This window comes from Myxine glutinosa, chromosome 1 (assembly GCF_964187855.1).
Source record: "Myxine glutinosa chromosome 1, kmMyxGlut1.1, whole genome shotgun sequence".
Lineage (NCBI taxonomy): Eukaryota > Metazoa > Chordata > Myxini > Myxiniformes > Myxinidae > Myxine > Myxine glutinosa.
Genome location: NC_136261.1, coordinates 42,590,377 through 42,609,390, shown reverse-complemented (window position 1 = coordinate 42,609,390; position 19,014 = coordinate 42,590,377). Strand labels below are relative to the sequence as shown.

Here is a 19,014-nt window from a genome sequence, read left to right as displayed (position 1 = left end):
AGCACATTATTCTTATCAGTGCCTTCATCTCCATCTGGTTTCTTAAAAATGAGTCATAGGTATCGTGGCTTTCCTTGAAGAACACCTAAATTCCAAGTGTAGGTAGTGTGTTCCAGTTTAACGTGTTGACATCTTCTTTTAAGGTATGATACATTTAGTGGTTTCTTTGAGTTAAGTCTTCTATTTAACATCTCTTCCGTTTTAAGATTAGGAGTATATTCACTAATTATACCAACACAAATCATTAATAACAAATTTATTATTATCACCAAAAGCATTTTGAGCCCCAAAAAGCAATCTATTTACATCATTCCTTTGTAGTTGAAATCTAATTTTAAGCCCATACAAAACTTTATCATAATCACAAAATCCAAATATACCTTTAAGAGGTACTGCTACGGTAAAACTATTCTCTGCTTTTGTTTCATCATTATACATTGACTTCCTTTGACTATAACCGGGGTCAGCATTTGTTCCCGTTGACATATCAGGAATAAAACCTTCAACAGCTCCCTTACCCATTCTATCACTAAACGAATATAGTGTAAATTTCATCATTTCAGATGTAGCAGAGACATAATCAACTGCTTCAACCTCTTGTGTTCCAATATACAGGCGGACACTGTCAAACATTTTCCAGAAGAAATCATTTACGAGTGTAGCATTAGTATTATTCGCAGCCTTAGTGAATTTAAATTTACACAGCAAGAAACTATCAGCTATATTCAAGTAAGTTTGTTGATTATTTATTTCAAAACTTTTTGGTCCGTTTGAATTCCAGTCTGTTCCTGTTATAGCATTTACCTTAAAATAGTCTTCTTTTTTAGTGGAGTTTGAAATGATAATCGTATCATCCAAATCATAGATACTATCAATCGCTTCCATACTTGTATTTATATAGCATTAAAATTGTTGAAACCCTGACCCAAGTATTTTAATGATTTTTTGTCGTTCTTGTGAAGATAGTTGAGTTTTACCTTTTTTAATTTCTTTGATTGCTTGTAATTTATGAGACTCCTTTTGAGCATCTTTTATATCTTTATAGCTCCTGCAACTGAGCCCACGGCAGAAGCAGTTGAACCAATTAGGTCTTTATGTTTAAGGATGGTTGAACCAATACCCATAAGAGTATCAATTATCCCATCTCCTTTATTTCTAAATTGATGACCCACACCCCGTTGTCTCTTTGGTTTATAGTATCCTCTACCCACATACCTTGTATAGTATGGTGAAAGGAACATCCCATCCCCTGTAATTATTTTATATTTTCCCAACTCATGTTTTCTCACAATAACCATTATTTATTTATTGAAAAACTTCACGTAGGTGAATTCTGATGGATATAATTTCATCATTGAAGGAGATCATACGATTATCTTGGTCGGTTATCCTAAAATTTACTCTGTATATGGTTTTTCCTGACACAGGTAAATAGACAAGATTTTTTGGTTCCATATTGAATTTATAACCAATCGGGGTTGAGTATGCACTGAATGAAAATATTGTATTTGTTCTTATTCCATCGTTATAAGCACCATCAATCAAATCACAATGAATTAATACTGAATTTATACCGGAGGATATTGGAATAACATTATCACTGTAAAACGTCCCGTTAGTTTCAATCTTTTTTGAAGAGAAACCCAATAGCTCTCTGAACGAATTTTTAATCATAAAATCAACTTTATAATTATTTTTAAATTTAATAGTTGATTTTGAAGTGTGTTTTTGAATATCTATTACAATCTTTTTTGGTTCATCACCTTTTTCTTTCATAAGGCGAGAGACTTCTGAAGATATTTGAGAAATCTCGTAGGCTCCGGGTGAAACGGTTATAATTTTATATCCACTTCCTGGATTATAACTAAAATTGTTGTTTTTCTCTGTGATATTAAAAAGGGTATTGTAAGTCTCCATTGACAACAAAGAAGCCTCATATGAGGTAAGGGGGTCAAGTTGTAGTGGGTAAGGGAATGATGCTGTGTAATCACTCGTTGTAAAATTAAAACTAAGAATTGTGCTTCTCATCTTATTTAATATCTAATAAAATATCTTTGTATTGACATTTATAAATTATTTTCATATTCATCAACTGGTCTAAAATGGCGGATGTTTCATTAAAACAATTGTTGTTTCCAGCCTTCTTACTACCTAACAACAATAATAGCCTATTAACTAATTGTGATGGGTCATTTGGAAGAAAACTAACACCTGAACCAAGTTTACTTAAAGCATCAATAATATGTTTCTCCTTCTCATTCTTCTTACTTTTACCAGCAACAGAAACTCCATAATCAAGTGCATTTAGCAACTCAATATATACCCTATCTTCCTCTCTTTCCATATCAAGTGGTTCCTCAAAATATTTTGAACCGCTGAATCCGGGGTTTGTTAGAAGAAACATTAATCTTGGAGTTAATTTAACATTTGGTTGAGTAGAACTCAAGAACATCAATTCATCATTAAATATCAATACCTTTTCTTCCACAAGATGGAACACTGCTGGTTCTTCTGTTGGAATGAGACCTGCTCTGGTTTTTGAACCCGCTGAATACTCATTGTTTTGAAGAGCTTCCACTACATAATTAGGGGGTTGATTTACCTCCTCAAGTTTCTGAAATAATTCTTCATCATTATATTCTAATTTTCCAAGTTCTTGTTTTGTTATCTGACTAAAACCTTTGAGCATTTGAAGTTTTTTCAGAGTAAATTCTACCGTGGGAACTGTAGGGTGTTGAGTTTTTAAAAGCGGTTTAAAAAATTTCTCTTGTTTTCTTTCAAAGGCTTCTTCACCAGTTAGTTTCTGTCTCCATTTCTTCTTTATCTCTTCCTGTTGCTTTACAACTTTTGAAACCAACTCTTGATGTTCTTTAAACTTTCTTGCTCTTTCTTCGGTATTCATCTTCTGTATTTATTTATTGAAAAATATCATTTAATGAATTGTAAAGGTCAATGGGAAAATTTTCCATTTCTTTGTCATTATAGTAAATGTGTTGAAATAAATCCTTTTCTTTAAATATTTCATCAAATTCTTTATTGGTATTAATATGAGTTGTTATTTCTTCTTCACTAATACTTGTATCTCTGCTTTTCATACGTTTGCGTTGAGTCTCCTCATTGATATCAAAACCGAATGATAAAATCTTAACTCCATCACCACACAAATGTTTAATAATTTGTCTCATTCCTTCAGGATTAGTTTCTAAAATCCCAAGACCATTAGATTTTACTTTATTTAACTCACTCTTACAATGTGAATATTTTGTAGAACCAAGAGAGACCTCCTCAAATATTTGACCTTCGTTCCTCAATCGCATATGTTCCTCCATTGAAATGTAGTAATAATCTTTCCCTTCTACTTCTCCTGGTCGCTTTGCTCTGGTTGTAGTACTCACAAAACGAATCATAGGGTGTTTTTAAAAAAAACTTACAATCTTTTCATTTTTACTCTTCAAGAGTTTAGATTTATGAAAGTTCTTTCCAGAAGCAGATTTACCCACAAGGTTAATAATAATTGTTGTCATTTATATATGTAATTATGTTTAAAATAAAAATACATCCTTTAATATCTCATCTTGTTTCACAACAATATATTTATATTTTCCAATCGTGTGTTTCATATAATTTTCAAATTCTTTTTTACTACATAACGTAGAGCAATTATCTCTCCAAAAATTATTTACATCCATTGAATTTAACTTAAATAAAATAAAAGTATTAGCATTGTTTCTTATTGAGCGTCGAGGGAGTTGAAAATATGACTGACTAAGATAAATACAATTACAAGAAGAATGTCTCCCTCTTGTATAGTAGCAATCCATTACTGTTTGGTTTCTCTCATTAACACAATCATCAAAGATGACGAGGTTCTTTTTTGATTTATCTAAATCTTGAGGTGAAGGTATATCATCCGTATTATCACTGAGAATACAAGTTATGGGTTTTGGTTTAGGTTTCTGTGTATCACAAAATAGTTGTATTATATCCTCAATGTTATAATCATTTAGTTTGTTTTGAAGTTTAAATAAACCGATAATGTCTTCCTTTTTAAGACCTGCATTAAAACCCTGTGAGAGTAGTTGATACTCGGGTTGAAAACTTGACTTCGTAAAAATTATTAAATTATCATAATCTAAAAAGTTGGGGGTAAGGAGCATCTTTAAAAGCAAACAGGTTTTTCCACATCCGCTTGAACCAACTATTAGACATCTCAATGAATTTGAAATATTTTTATGGTTATTAAATTTTATCTTATTTTCCCAAACGGTAAAAAATCATTCATTTATATATTTGGAAAACAAGTCATCTAACTTTTTTTGAGCTATTTTAGAAACTCTATATTTTATCCTGAGTTCGGGTTTAATTTCAAAATAAATCATTATTTTATTTATGTAGTATCTTGTATTAACATTTCCATTAAAATTATTTTGAATAATAAATATCATTAAACCCTTATACATTTCCTCAATACAAAGAGTCTCTTTCCTTGTAAGAAATGGTGTATTATCACCATAATGCTTAACATTCATCTCTCTTATTAATCTTGTAAAGTAATTCATTTTTGGTTCTAATTTAAAAGAGTAATATGTTTTTTTATATTTCTTATTATCATTAATTAGAATATAATCACAGAATAAACATTGTTTATATGAATCCTCATCATTAAGCCCCACTCTATCACAAGCCGGACAATTCTCTAATTTATCATATGGAGAGTCTGGAAATTCTAAATATCCTTCTATCATATTTATATAGGAAATTTTTACTTAAACTAAACGCAGGTTTATGAGCCAATAAATACAATGTTTCAAAGCACAAAAGACAAATTTCAATCAATCTCTACCTCGGTGGAAGATATAGAAAAATATGTCAAAGATGTTAAATTGAACAAAGATAAATATGGAAATTTTTGGGTAAAACCAGTTATGAAAAATAACATGAGTCCCTCTATTTCATTTAAAGGAAGAACTCTAACTATACCTGGAAAGACATCCATTAAAGTAAATCTAACAAAAGTTTCTCCTCTACTCCTGGCAATTTATTCAAAGCTTGAAAAAGTGATTGACCACGATACTTTGAAAAAGAATGATAAGACCATCAACAATACTCGTGGAGAAATTTGTATTTACTTTAATAATCCAAAGGGTGTAGATCTAAGTAAAATGAATGATGTTAATATTTCTGGTGAAATGTCATTTCGTTCTATGATAGTTAGAGATTATTTAAAGATAACTTTTGATATTAAAAATGTAGAGATTGAATCCGTTAATGAAAGAAAGTATATTGGTATAGATGGAAAGGTTTTTTCTGCTAATTAAATATGAGTCATTACAGCAGTGAAGATACTATTTCATTGAACTCGGACGATAGTGATGATAGTATTTCATTGAACTCGGACGATGGTGATGATAGTATTTCATTGAACTCAGATGATAGTTGTGATGCTAATAGTTTGTGCTCAAATGATAGTTATGAGAGTAGCTTTATTGATGACTCTGAGTATGATTCTGAGTATTCATGTGATAGTTATGACTTAGATGATTCTGAGTGAAAAAGTGTTTTAGTTTAAGCACAGCGATATATATAAAACGGAGCTGTAAAGCTCAAAAGTGTTTTATTTTAAGCACAGCGATATATATAAAACGGAGCTGTAAAGCTCAAAAGTGTTTTATTTAAAGCACAGTGATATATATAAAACACCACGTTTTCTCACGCTATAAATATGGTTTATTGTGATACTTGCGAGAAGGAAGTAAAATATTATAAACAACATATTCTCACCGCAAAACATACATACAACATTCTTAACAAACTTTCCCCTCTTCAACCTAAAACAAAACATTGTAAGGTCTGTAAAACAACCATCCTCAAGAAGGGGTTTAAAGCCCATCTTAAAACTAACAAACACTTGTCAAAATTGTTTACTAGTAAAAATACTGATGGTGCTTTCAAAAGACATCAGGATTCGAATCTTTAACTTCAAACCTCCCGAACCAAAGTCTATAGTTGATGCTGTAGAAATAGTCAAACCTGCTGTTCAAACATTGATTGAAAAAACACTAAAAGAAATGAAACCACTTAAATTTTATATGGGAGTAAAATTAGAAATGACAAAGGACGAAGGAGTTATAGATACACCATACATGAGAACTGAGCCACACTTTATATCTTCATATCAAGATTTTAAAACATCAGGAGTCTATGATGAACTTATTAAACAAGAGCAAGATGTGGATAATTCAATCGTAGGAAGTGGATTCAATATAGGAAAAATTATTTACATAGACATTCATATTCTTAAATCAGATCCTCTAAAAGCTTCTTCTTACATTGATTTACCCAGTGTTATCAAAAATAGAAAAGCAGTTATCAATATCAAAAATAAAGACAATAAATGTTTTCTCTGGTCTATTCTAGCACACTTACATCCTCCACATTTTCATGATGAAAGAGTATCTCATTATAAAAAATATGAGAATACATTAAATACGAAAGATCTAAAGTTTCCGATGACTTTAAATGATATTCCTAAATTTGAAAAGTTGAATAATTTATCAGTTAATGTTTATGGTCTAACAGAAACAAACAACATTCAGGTTTTAAAGCTTTCTGACAATTGTAAACAAACTCATATTAATCTTCTATATTTTAATTCAGACGAAAATTCACATTATACATACATCAAAGATATTACAAAATTAATAAAACCACAAGTATGTAAAAGAACAAATAAAAGATATATTTGTATGTGTTGTCTTAACTTCTTCCATACACAAGAAAGATTAGATAAACATTCAAATTATTGTGGTGAACATAAATCAACGGTAATCAACATGCCTAAAAAAGGCTCAAAGATCACATTCAAAGATGAAAAGAAAACAATAGAACATCCATTTGTTATATATGCTGATTTTGAAAGTATTTTAGAAAAAATTGATACTGCTTCTCCAGATCCAAAAGAATCATACACAAATAAATATCAAAAACATACTCCTTGTGGTTTTTGTTATTATATCAAATCATCCGTTGGTGATGAATATAACAAGGTAGAGGTGTATAGAGGCTCAAATACCCCAGAGGAGTTTGTGAAACGACTAGAAAAAGACTGTGTCCGATTAACCAAGATAATGAGAGAAACCAATAAACCAATGTCCTTAACGAGTGAACAGAAAAGGGAATTTAGAAAAAACAATGTTTGTCATATTTGTGAGAAGAAAATTGGTAAAGGTCTAAAGGTTAGAGACCATTGTCATCTCACTGGTAAATATAGAGGTCCGGCTCATCAAAGTTGTAATATTAATTATCAACTCCCCTCTTTCATTCCTGTCTTTCTTCATAACAACGCTCATTATGATACACATCTATTTATCAAGGAACTCTCAAAGACTTCTGGAAGTATCTCAGCAATTCCAAACATGGATCAGAAATACATTTCATTCACAAAAACAATTCACACATCTCCTATTACTCATATCAGATTTCTTGATATATTTAAATTCATGGCAAGTCCATTGGCTAACTTGGTTCAAAATCTAAAAGAGTTTCCATGTCTTTCAGAGTATTTTTTAGATAAAGATTTTCTAACACAAAAGGGAATTTACCCCTATGACTATATGGACTCATTTGAGAGATTCAATGAAACACAACTTCCTTCAAAAGAAAATTTCGATAACAAATTAAACAACAGTAATATATCTGATAAAGATTATGTACACGCACAAAATGTTTGGGAAAAATATAACATCAAGAATCTTGGCGAGTATCACGATTTGTATCTCAAAACTGATGTGCTTTTATTGGCCGATGTATTTGAAGCCTTTAGATCTGTTTGTCGCACTGGATATCGATTGGATCCTGCTCACTACTACACAGCACCTGGATTGGTTTGGAGTGCGATGTTAAAAATGACAAAACAAGCTTTGGATTTGATAACCGATGTTGATATGCTTTTGATGATTGAAAAGGCAAAAAGAGGTGGAATTTCACAAGTCTGCTCGAGTAGATACGCAAAAGCAAATAACAAATATCTTCCAAATTATGATTCAACGAAAGACAGTTCTTACTTGATGTACTATGACGCGAACAACCTGTATGGCTGGGCAATGTCTCAGGCTCTTCCTTATGGAAAACTTAGATGGGTAAAGGAAAAAGATTACAAAAAGGTTTTACAAGATGTATGTATCTCTACACAAAAAGAATTGGATGATTCAAAGGTTGGTTATTATTTTGAGGTTGATTTGAAATATCCAGAGGAACTTCATAACCTACACAAAGATCTCCCATTTGCTTGTGAAAAGGAAAGTCCAAAGAAGGAGTGGTTAAGTGATTATCAACAATCATTTAATAGAGGTGAATCAACAGAAAAATTACTTACTACATTATATAACAAGAAAAATTATGTTCTACACCAAAGAAATTTGCGACAATATTTATCAAAAGGTCTAAGAGTAGAGAAGATTCATAGGGTTCTAAAGTTCAATCAAAGCCAAGGGTTAAAGGGGTACATTGATTTTAATACACAAAGAAGAACAGAGTCAAAAACAGATTTTGAGAAAGACTTTTATAAATTGATGAATAATGCGGTCTTTGGTAAGACCATGGAAAATGTGAGGAAAAGACAAAATATCAGACTATCAACATCTTGGAAACAAGCATCAAAATTAATTAATAGACCGAGTTTTACTAGAGCTGAGGTCTTTACTGAGAACTTTTGTGCGATCCATTTGATTAAAGAGAGTATTGAAATGGACAAACCTATTTATATTGGAACATCAATTCTTGATTTATCAAAGTCATTAATGTATGATTACTTTTATAATAACTTGAGGAAGAAATATCAAAATGATGTTAATCTACTTTATATGGATACAGATAGTTTTATTTTGAAAATTAATACTGATGATGTTTATTCAGACATGAAAAAGGACATTAATATCTATGACACTAGTAATTACAGTCCAGAGAGTGAGTTGTTCTCTTCTAAAAATAAAAAGGTGATTGGAAAGTTTAAGGATGAATTAGGAGGAAATGTCATGAGTGAATTTGTGGGATTGAGGTCTAAGGCTTATGCTTATAAATACATTGTGAATAACGTTGAAAAGACTGATAAGAAGTTAAAAGGCGTAAAATAAAATGTTATTAAAGAAACAATAAACTTTAAGGATTAATTATAACTGTTTAACAACAAAGAAAGAAGAGTTTAGAAAGATTAATGGAATAAGAAGTTATAAACATAAATTATATTCAGAAGAGGTGAATAAGAAAGCATTGGGGGCTTTTGATGATAAGAGGTTTATTTTAGAAAATGGAATTTATAGTCTCCCTTATGGTTATATAAGTATATAAGTGATAAGTTAAAAAGGGGGGGTTAGGGATTTTAACGGGCTACCGCCGCCTTTTTACTATTATATAAATGATAGAACCAAGTACCAACCAGAATAAAGAGTGGAGGTGTAATCAACCTTGGTATATAAATGGTAAACATAACGAATTTGAAAAATATCAAATAGGTATAATTGAAAAGACAACTGGTAAAAAAATTTACAAAACAAATAAGAGAATTAATTTAAATACCGGTGAATTGGGTAAAAAAGATGGAAATATTTTTGAGTGGACGGAAAACTTTGATGGTTGTCAGGAAAATATATACTTTAGTCTAAAAATGGTATGTGGCACTGGAGGCGCTCAAACAAGAACATTGAGGGAGGTTTACCATTTTATCTTAGCTCAGTTAAAATATCTTAATAAAGAACCAAACTCAAACATCTTTTTTGTTAATATATTAGATGGTGAAGAGAGTGGCAAGAGAATTAAATTATTTCCCACGCATAAACAAATATTTGTAGGATTGATGTTTGAGTGGTCTACTCGGGATCATTGATAGTAAGAGTACCATAAGACCAAGGGGGAATCATTGTTTGAGTGTCAAAAGGCTAAAAGGTTCGTAAAGAGGTGAGAAGAAAATTAACATGTAAGTGAATGGGTCGATGTTTGAGTGGGTCAAAGATAATCTGCCAGATGATATGTAGAAGAAGGATTATAGGTCTATAAGGGAAAACAAATATTTGTAGTGTTTGAGTGGTCTAATAAACAACATTAAGGATAGGTACTATAGACAAAAGGTTCATAAAGATGAGGGTGGGAGAAATAGACGTGTTAATGGGCAATGAGGTTTAGAGGAAAATTAACATGTAAGTCAATGGGAAAATGAGAGTGTCCCAGAAGCAACATATATACACTACTGATAGTGAGTGCTTCCTGGCACTCTTGAGGGTAGACACACATTTCTTCCAAGCTTGGTGGAAGGAACTGAGATTGCCTTCAGTTGAATGTGCCTTCCAAGAGGCAAAGGCAAGTTGTTTCAGGGCAACTGCCTCACCACAAGATTCAGTGTACCATGGACGGGAGGAAGAGTAAGACAACTGAAGACGAGATGGGATAAATCTGTGCATGATAGAGAGAGAGCAGTTTGCTTTGGAAGAATAGCCAGGAAGAATTGATGTCAGAGGCAGTAGAGATGGGAGACCAGTCCTGATGATTGATGGCTGCTTGCAGACCATGCCAGTCAGCCTGAGTGAAATGCCAGACTCGTTCGCACTGAGGAGGCTCTCTGAGAATGGCCAGAGAGATGTCCACTTTAACAAGCACATGATCAGAAGAATCGATTGGAGCAGAAGAAGACCAGCAGACATTTGCAGGGAAGTTTGTCATAACTAAGTCTAGAAGGGAAGATACTCCATTGACTCAGATCCAGGTCGGGAAATTGACAGATTGTGTCAGTCCCAATGAGTCACAGAAGTCCTTTGCTGAGGTGCCATGGCTGGTTAGAGAGGAACCCACACCCATCCAGCTGGCATGATGACAGTTGAAGTCGCCACATATGAGGAAGAGAGAGTTTGGATGAGTTGATATAAGTTGGTCCATGTTGTCAGACAGCGAAATGTATATGGAGTCATCACTGTTTGGAGGACGGTACAGAACACATATGAACAAAAGATGGGAGCGGAGAGGAAGCTGTAGCCAGAGGTACTCCTGTGGGTGGGGTGGAGAGAGGGCAGTGCAAAGAGAGTGAGGAAGAGAGTTTTTGATAAAGATAGTAACCGCACCACCAGGACGAGGCTCACGTCTATCATACCGGAGGAGGGAGTAACCAGGAAGAGATATTAAGGAATCAGAGACATCTTGAAGGAGGAAAGTTTCTGTTAAGCAGATCAAGTCTGGATTGTCAGAAGCAACCTGAATGGAGAGATCAATCAGGTTTGAGCGAAGGCCCCGGATGTTTGAGGTCCATACCGTTAATGAGGAGAGAGGGGGAGCATCGGGTGCAGGACAGGGGAGGGAGGGGTAGATTCAGATGAAGGATGAGAGGGGGAGGTAGGGAGAGCAGTTGGTAGTGTGTCAGAGATTACAGAAGAGTTACAAGAAAGGGAAGGATGAGGAGGACGAAAGGTTTGATGGTGATGGGATGAGGCACAGTGAGGGGTTGTTTGAGGGGGGGGGGGGCAGAGGAAAGTAGAAAGTTGGGGGAGGTGGAGGTATGATATAGAAGGGAGACGAAGTGGGGAGGAGTCAGCTTTGAGGAGGGGGGATGGGGGAGAATTGGAGAGGTATGGTAGGGGGGGAGATTTGAAGGGCAAGGGCGAGGGGGGAGTTTAGGAGGGGAGGGGCAAGGGGGGAGTTTAGGAGGGGAGGGGCAAGGGGAGAGTTTAGGAGGGGAGGGGCAAGTTGGGAGATTTGGAGGGGAGGGGCAAGGGGGGAGTTTAGAAAGTGGATGATTAATGAAAAACGAACATTTATAACAAATTGGGTTTATTGTGATTTTCAAGTTAGTGATCCGTTTTAGAGAAGGACGATAGAGGAGGGGTGGAATGAAGGTGAGATTAGAGCATGTAGTGAGGAAGAATTGTAAGAGATTGAATTTTTTTTGAAGTGGAATGAATTGCAGAGGAAATTGAAAAAAGCCTTTTAAATAGGAAGAAAAACAGCATGTTGTAATATACCACTGAATAAAACACTGCAGGGGAAAGTTTAAACATATTTAAACAGAACCGTGAAGAACAATCTTATATTCACAAAAATACCTACGGGAAGAGGGCCTAGAGGGACGACCAAGAGTCACATGAACAGGGCAAAAGCTGGAAGGCAAGTAGATAATGGGGGCGTAGCGAGACAGCGCACATGGACAGAAGCACACGAAACAGCGTATGTGGAGAAAAGGAAATAAATGTTGTTGTTTTTTTGTTTGTTTTTTTGTGTTTGGGGAAGTTCAGGGGAGAAGGGAAAAATCTAAGAACCAAGCAAAAACAGCGAAGGCAGGAACTTAAGTGAACAAACTTCGACGGGGGAAGCCTCAGCTCCAAGGCTGCACACGCGGGGTAAACAGAAACGATTAATTTATGAAAGATTAACACCGAGAATCTTCCTGGGGACACTATAGGTACACACACCGAAAGATGAATACAGTTTCGACAAAAATACAATTGTGAACAATTACTTTACTTTGAAAAGGTGGAGAATGTGTTCAGCTTCGAAAAACCGTGCCGTCACTGGCAAGATTCGCGAGATCTCCAATCATTGCGATCGGTGCAGCCGTTTTTGTGGTACCCGGGACAATAACATTAGGCGGGAGTCCAAACCTGAAAATGCTGGAGACCGAAGCTGAAATGGGGAAAACAATATTGCCTATTTTACTCCAGGGGGTCCCAGGATTGCTCACCCAAAATTACGTTCCAATCGGTTCAGCCGTTTTTGCGGTACCTGGGAACGGATGGACGGACAGACAGACAGACAGACGGACGGACATTTGGTGAATTATAGTAAGATATACTGTTTGTATAAGAGACATCTTTCCTCTTCCCAATTTCTTTTCCTTCTCCCACACTCTTTTTCCCACTCTCCTTTCTTCATTTCTCTCTCTTATCATCCGTTTTCTTCCTTTTCTCAATTTTGTTGTCTGATCATTTACCTCCCTCCACCACTCTTCACTCCTCATCATCATTAATTTATAGATCTCCTCTCATAGAGAATGCAATGCAGTATAACAAAGGATGCGTGCTGTTCTTATTCAACGTTTTTTTTTGTCATTTTTGTTTTCCTGCAGATCGCTTATAATAAGCAGGAAAATGAGAAGAAATCAAAGTTTATTTGGTGTTCCTGGAGAATCCTGGCCATCCTTATGTTCCTCACTATTGGCATTCAATATGTTGCTGTGAAGACCATCAGGAGTTATCGCTTCGAAAATTGTTACGTTTCGAGTGGGACAGGCTACTGTTCACCGAACGGGGGTCAGGTATCTCACTGGTTCGGTTGCCCACGCCCCGATCCTAGCAACAACCAGCCAACAGAGGAAAGTGCTTCCCGTAAGCATATTCTGATTCTCGCGACGACACGATCGGGCTCCTCATTCCTTGGGCAATTTTTCAACCAAAATCCAGATATATTTTATCTGTATGAGCCGCTCTACCACATCGAGATGTTTTTTGGGTCAATGGCCGGTCGTCTAGGAAGCAAGTTAAACAATAAAGTTCTGGTGGGGGCATTCCGTGACTTGCTCCGGAATGTTTTTGACTGTGAACTGCACTCGCTTGAGCCCTACATGAAGCCTTTTCCTCAGCATCACCAGACAAAGCATCTTTTCAGGAGAGCTGCGAGTACAGCCTTATGCTCACCGCCCCTTTGTCCTGCTGAAGATGCTAAAGACGAATCGGTGTGCGCTAAAAGGTGCAGTAATCTCAACCTGACACTCGCCGCCGAAGTGTGCCAGAAGCGTGCACACGTGGTGCTCAAAACCGTTCGCTTCAACAACGTAGCTGACCTTCGTTTCTTGGCCGAAGACTCACGTCTCGATCTCAAAGTGATCCACCTGGTTCGAGATCCCCGTGCAGTGCTTTCTTCAAAAATGGTTGCTTTTCAGTCAATTTTCAAAGACTACAATGCATGGAAAAAAAATGGAGCCATGCCTCCACAAACCGACACATCGCTAGCTACAGCAATTTGCAAAACCTTTCTTCCGGCAATGCACCTGGGTTTGAAACCACCTGCCTGGTTAAATGGACGTTATATGCTTGTACGATATGAAGATCTGGCTCGAGAGCCATTGGAGAAGGCCCGAGAGATATACGAATTTGTAGGGCTGCCATTGGAGCCTATTATTACGAATTGGATTGTACTCAACACCCATGGGACTGAAAAGGCTCGGTTGCACCATTTGTTCTCGACATATCGTGACTCAGCGAAAACTGCTGAAAATTGGCGCCTTTCGATGGATTATAACATTGCTCAGTTCCTGCAGAATGCTTGCAATGAGACATTTGCTGAGTTGGGATATCGGTCTGTCAGCTCTCTTGAAGAGCTGAGGAACATCAACACCACTCTGGTGGAGGAGCGCAACTTTACATATTTCACTTAGACAAAATGTTTGGAGGAATAAAAGCTTTATTGTGGAGTATGTGATGTATATAGTGTGGTGCAAAGGTATGAGTTTACTTAAAATTATGCCAAGCTTTCTCAAATCACAATTTTAAACACCAATTTGTCATAATATTGAAAATATGTATCCATATTGTTTAATTTATTATCGCTATTATTGACATACTTTGGCTTAACATAATAACTGAAGGGTGAACATATTTGAGAGAAATATAAAATTTACGTGAGTAGTCTGATTATGCTCTGGAGTGCAGTGTTGGGAAAAGATTAACTCAAACATAATCCATAAATTAATGAAATCAATCCCAAATGGAGTTGAGGCAGTTATCTTGGCAAAAGGGGGTCAAACTGAGTAATTATTGATGATATTTAAAGACAGATTTGTTTTTCATACTGTAATAAGTGTCGTTTTTTCCTTAAGAATGAATGAATGAATGAATCTGTTGAAAGTGGTTTTGGTTTCACATGACAATTATTAGGTTTCCTCTCCATGAAATGGAGAGGTAACCTATTATTATTCCCATAGTTTTTTCTTATTATTATTCTTCCACCCTATTTTGCACCTCCGAAAATTTTTAAATTAAGTTTCTCAGCAACCGCTGGTCGGATTGACAGGAAATTTTCATCAAATGATCGGCTTGGCATGTATAATTTTTAACTGCTAATTATGACGTGTCATAGGTCACGTGGTATGGGCGCCATCTTGGAAAACACATTCAAATTTGTCCCTCTATATCTCCGAAACGGCTCAATGGAAAAAATTGAGTAATGGCTCATTTTAAAGAACTCTGCAATGGGACCAAAAAACATGTTTATTTAGTATGTCAAAAATGCTAACGTTGAGGTTAGAATTCGTCAAACACATCTTTGCTTCCAAGAAAATGTCATTTTTCCCCCCAGATCCTTAGTTAAAAAAACTCAGAATGCAAAATATTTCGAAGTCATACGTCAGATGGTTCGGCCGCCATATTGTTTTTGGTGAAAAACACGAAAACCCCTTTTTCTCCGCAACGGCTGAACAGATCGAGCCCAAACTTGGCAGGCATAATCGCATACCCATGACGAACAAAAGGTTCAACAATCATGACGTAATGCATCACATGGTTTCAGAGTTATGACGTTTTTAAGCATAAACTAAAAATGCTATCCTCTCCAAAATTTGTGAAGATATCGAGTCGAAACTTTACACAAATGTTCCCCATGGGGGGAAGTTCAAGTAATACTTGAGACGTTTTGATAAGTCACATGGTTTGGCCACAATGAATAATTGAAGGGATAATCCTAAAAAGCTTCTAACTCTTGAACCACTGCATTCATCGACTTGAATTTTTAATGCATTGTAGAACTCATCAAGCAGAACAAGCATGTACATTTTCAACATGATTGGTTGTATGGTCTCGAAGCTAGAAGTCTTTATTGTTGAAAGAAGAAGAAATGCCACATTTTTTCTTACCAGGCCATGTGACTCAATGTGTTTCTGCCATTTTAATGACTTATTAGGTTTACTCTCCATGAAATGGAGAGTAACCTATTATTATTCCCAAAGTTTTTATTATTATTCTTCCATCCTATTTTTCACCTCCGAAAACTTTAAAATTCATGTTCTCAGCAACCGTTGGTCGGATTGACAGGAAATTTTCATCAAATGATCAGCTAGGCTCGTCTAATTTTTTAATGCGAATTATGACGTCATAGGTCACGTGGTGTGTGCGCCATCTTGTAAAACACCTTCAACTTTTCCCCTCTATATCTCCAGAATGGCTGAATGGAAATATTTGAGTAATGGCTCATTCTAAATACCTCTGCAATGGGAACAAAAACATGTTATTGCGTATATTAAAAATTCTAACGTTAATAGGTTAGAATTCGTCAAACACAATTTTTTCTCCCCCGAAAATGATATTTTTTCCCAGATGCTTCGTTAAAAAAAACTCAGAATGCAAAAAATTCGAAGTCATACGTCACATGGTTCGGCCGCCATATTGTTTTGAGTGAAAAGTCTTAAAAAAACACTAAAATCCCATTTTCTCCAAAATGCCTGAACAGATCGAGCCCAAACTTGGCATGCATAATCGGATACCCATGACGAACAAAAAAGTCCTGAGCACAACGTCATCCATCACATGCTTTCAGAGTTATGATGTTTTTAAGCATAAACTAGAAATGGTATCTCCTCCATAATTTGTGAAGATATTGAGTGGAAGCTTTACACAAATGTTCGTCATGAGGGGATGTTTCAATATTACTTGAGACGTTTTGATAAGTCACATGGTTTGGCCACAATAAATAATGGAAGAATGAATGATCGTTTTAAGGCCATTTTTCCCCGCTAGAACAGGGGTTAGCCTTGCGGGCCCCATGACAATTCATGGTTCCCTGTTTGAGACAATGTTTTTATGGCCGGATGCCCTTCCTGACGCCAACCCTTGGACATGCTCATACGATGCGCAGGGATAATGTGTACCTATTCTTAATCGGGGTACACACCGTGTACCTATTCCATTATTTACAATAAATAATGGAAGGAAAATCCTACAAAGCTTCTAACTCTTGAACCACTGCATTGGTCGACTTGAATTTTTAATGCAATGTAGCTCTCATCAAGCGGAATAAGTGTGTAAATTTTCAATATGATTGGTTGTACGGTCTTGAAGTTAGAAGTCTTTATTATGAAAGTAGAAGAAACGCACAATTTTGTCCTACCAGGCCATGTCACTCAGTGCTATTGCCATTTTAATTTTTTATTTCCTTTAAAAACCATTATCTCTGCAATGATTGGACCGATAGAGATCAAATTTTCACCACAGGAGGGACCCAGTCTGGAGAATATTTTTATAGTAATTTTGACGTCACAGGTCACGTGGTTCGGCCGCCATCGTGTTTTTTGTGAAAACACGAAAACCGCTTTTTCCCTGCAACGGCTGAACAGATCGAGGCCAAGCTTTGCAGGAAAATCGCATAGCCATGACGAACAAAACATTCAGCGAGCATGACGTCATGTGTCACATGGTTTCAGAATTATGACGTTTTTAAGCATAAACCTTTAAAACCTAGCTCCTCCCTCAATTTTGATTCAATCGAGGGGAAACTTCACAGATGTGTTCAGCATATCAGTCTACTATAATATCCTTTTGGAATTTTCAAGAGATCACGTGGTTTGGCAGATATCGTTAATTAAACGAAAATATTAAAAACATTTATATCTCTTGAATCGCTTCATTGATCGACGTGAAACTTCATACTATAGTAGAAGTTATGAGGAGTAACAGGTGTGCACAATCTCAAGATGATTGGACCTATGGTCTGGAAGCTGGAAGTTGTTATTGCATGAAGAAGAAGAACCGCAACACTTTTTCTTACCATGCCATGTGACATAACGACCTCACGAGCTCAGGGTAGGTCGGAATTAAATTCTGTCTTCGGATTTGGCAGTCGCGAGAGGGTGTTAAGATTCCACTGCAACAAATCTGGGCAAATTCAGATGAATTTTCGTAAAACTACACGATATTGTCATTTACATTGGAAAATAACATTGTAAAACTCTCCGCCGCCGAGGCTTAATTCTATCTCTGAAGTTCATCCTGTCTTCACTTCTAGAGAGAAAGAGAGGTATCTGCAAGCAATGGTAACCTTTATTTGGTGGAAATCCGATGAAAAATGACGACGTTATTCGAAATCTAACATTTTAAATTGATCGCATTTTCAAAGTGAATTCTTCCGCAGGTAAAATATCCATGCGTGTAGGCAGACCTGGCGTCAATTTGGCTCCGATTTCAAATCGGATTTCGATTGTAGTCTTGCCTTGGATGAGTTAACAAAATAGAACCACAAATTTGGTGACAATGGGGACAAATTTGACCAAGTTCGATCGACGCTAACCTTCATTCTCACGCTGACATACCGCACGCTCCACGGATGACGTCATTCCCATTGTACGACGTTCTTCCACGGGTGGCAGATATCGTTAATTAAACGGAAATATAAAAAAAAAATGGATATCTCTTGACAGGGGTGTGCGTGCGTGCGTGCATGTGTGTGGGTGTGTGTGTGTGTGTGTGTGTGTGTATGTGTGTGTGTGTGGGGGGGGGGGGAGGTTAGGGGGGATATTTGTGTGTGTGTGTGTGTATTTCGGGATGTGCGTGTGTGTGGATATGTGTGTGGGGGGGGGGAGGGGGGGTGATATGTGTGTGTGGGGGGGGGGGGGGAGTAGGGAGGATGTGTGTGTGTGTGTGTGTGTCCAAGGGGGTTGTGTCAAAGCATGTCCAATGAAAGTGGGGTTGTATCAATAGTGGGGTTGTATCAAAAGTGGGGTTGTATGAAAGCGGGAAGACGGTGTAAACCATTCATCACTGCCAGCAGTAATAAAGTGGCAGTTCTCGTTTCCTTTAAAAACCATTTTCTCTGCAATAATTGGACCGATTGAGAGCAAGTGTTCACCATATGAGCGACTCGACCTGCAGAATATTTTAATGGTAATTATGACGTCACAGGTCACGTGGTATGGCCGCAATCTTGGAAAAACCGAAAAACTTTGCACCTTTATATCTCCGAAACCACTTCACAGAAATAATTGAGACAGGTCTCATT

General features: G+C 36.3%; 1 protein-coding gene across 1 annotated transcript in view; it reads left to right on the top strand.

Annotated features, from left to right (window-relative positions):
• Nucleotides 1–17,638, top strand: part of LOC137423153 (carbohydrate sulfotransferase 1-like) — a 36,622-nt gene extending 18,984 nt beyond the window's left edge. Inside the window, exon 4 of the mRNA XM_068109994.2 lies at nucleotides 13,100–17,638. Within this exon, the coding sequence (XP_067966095.1) occupies nucleotides 13,100–14,407 (1,308 nt within the window). The 3' untranslated portion in view covers nucleotides 14,408–17,638. The remainder of the gene's footprint in view (nucleotides 1–13,099) is intronic.
• The last annotated feature ends 1,376 nt before the right edge of the window (nucleotides 17,639–19,014 follow it).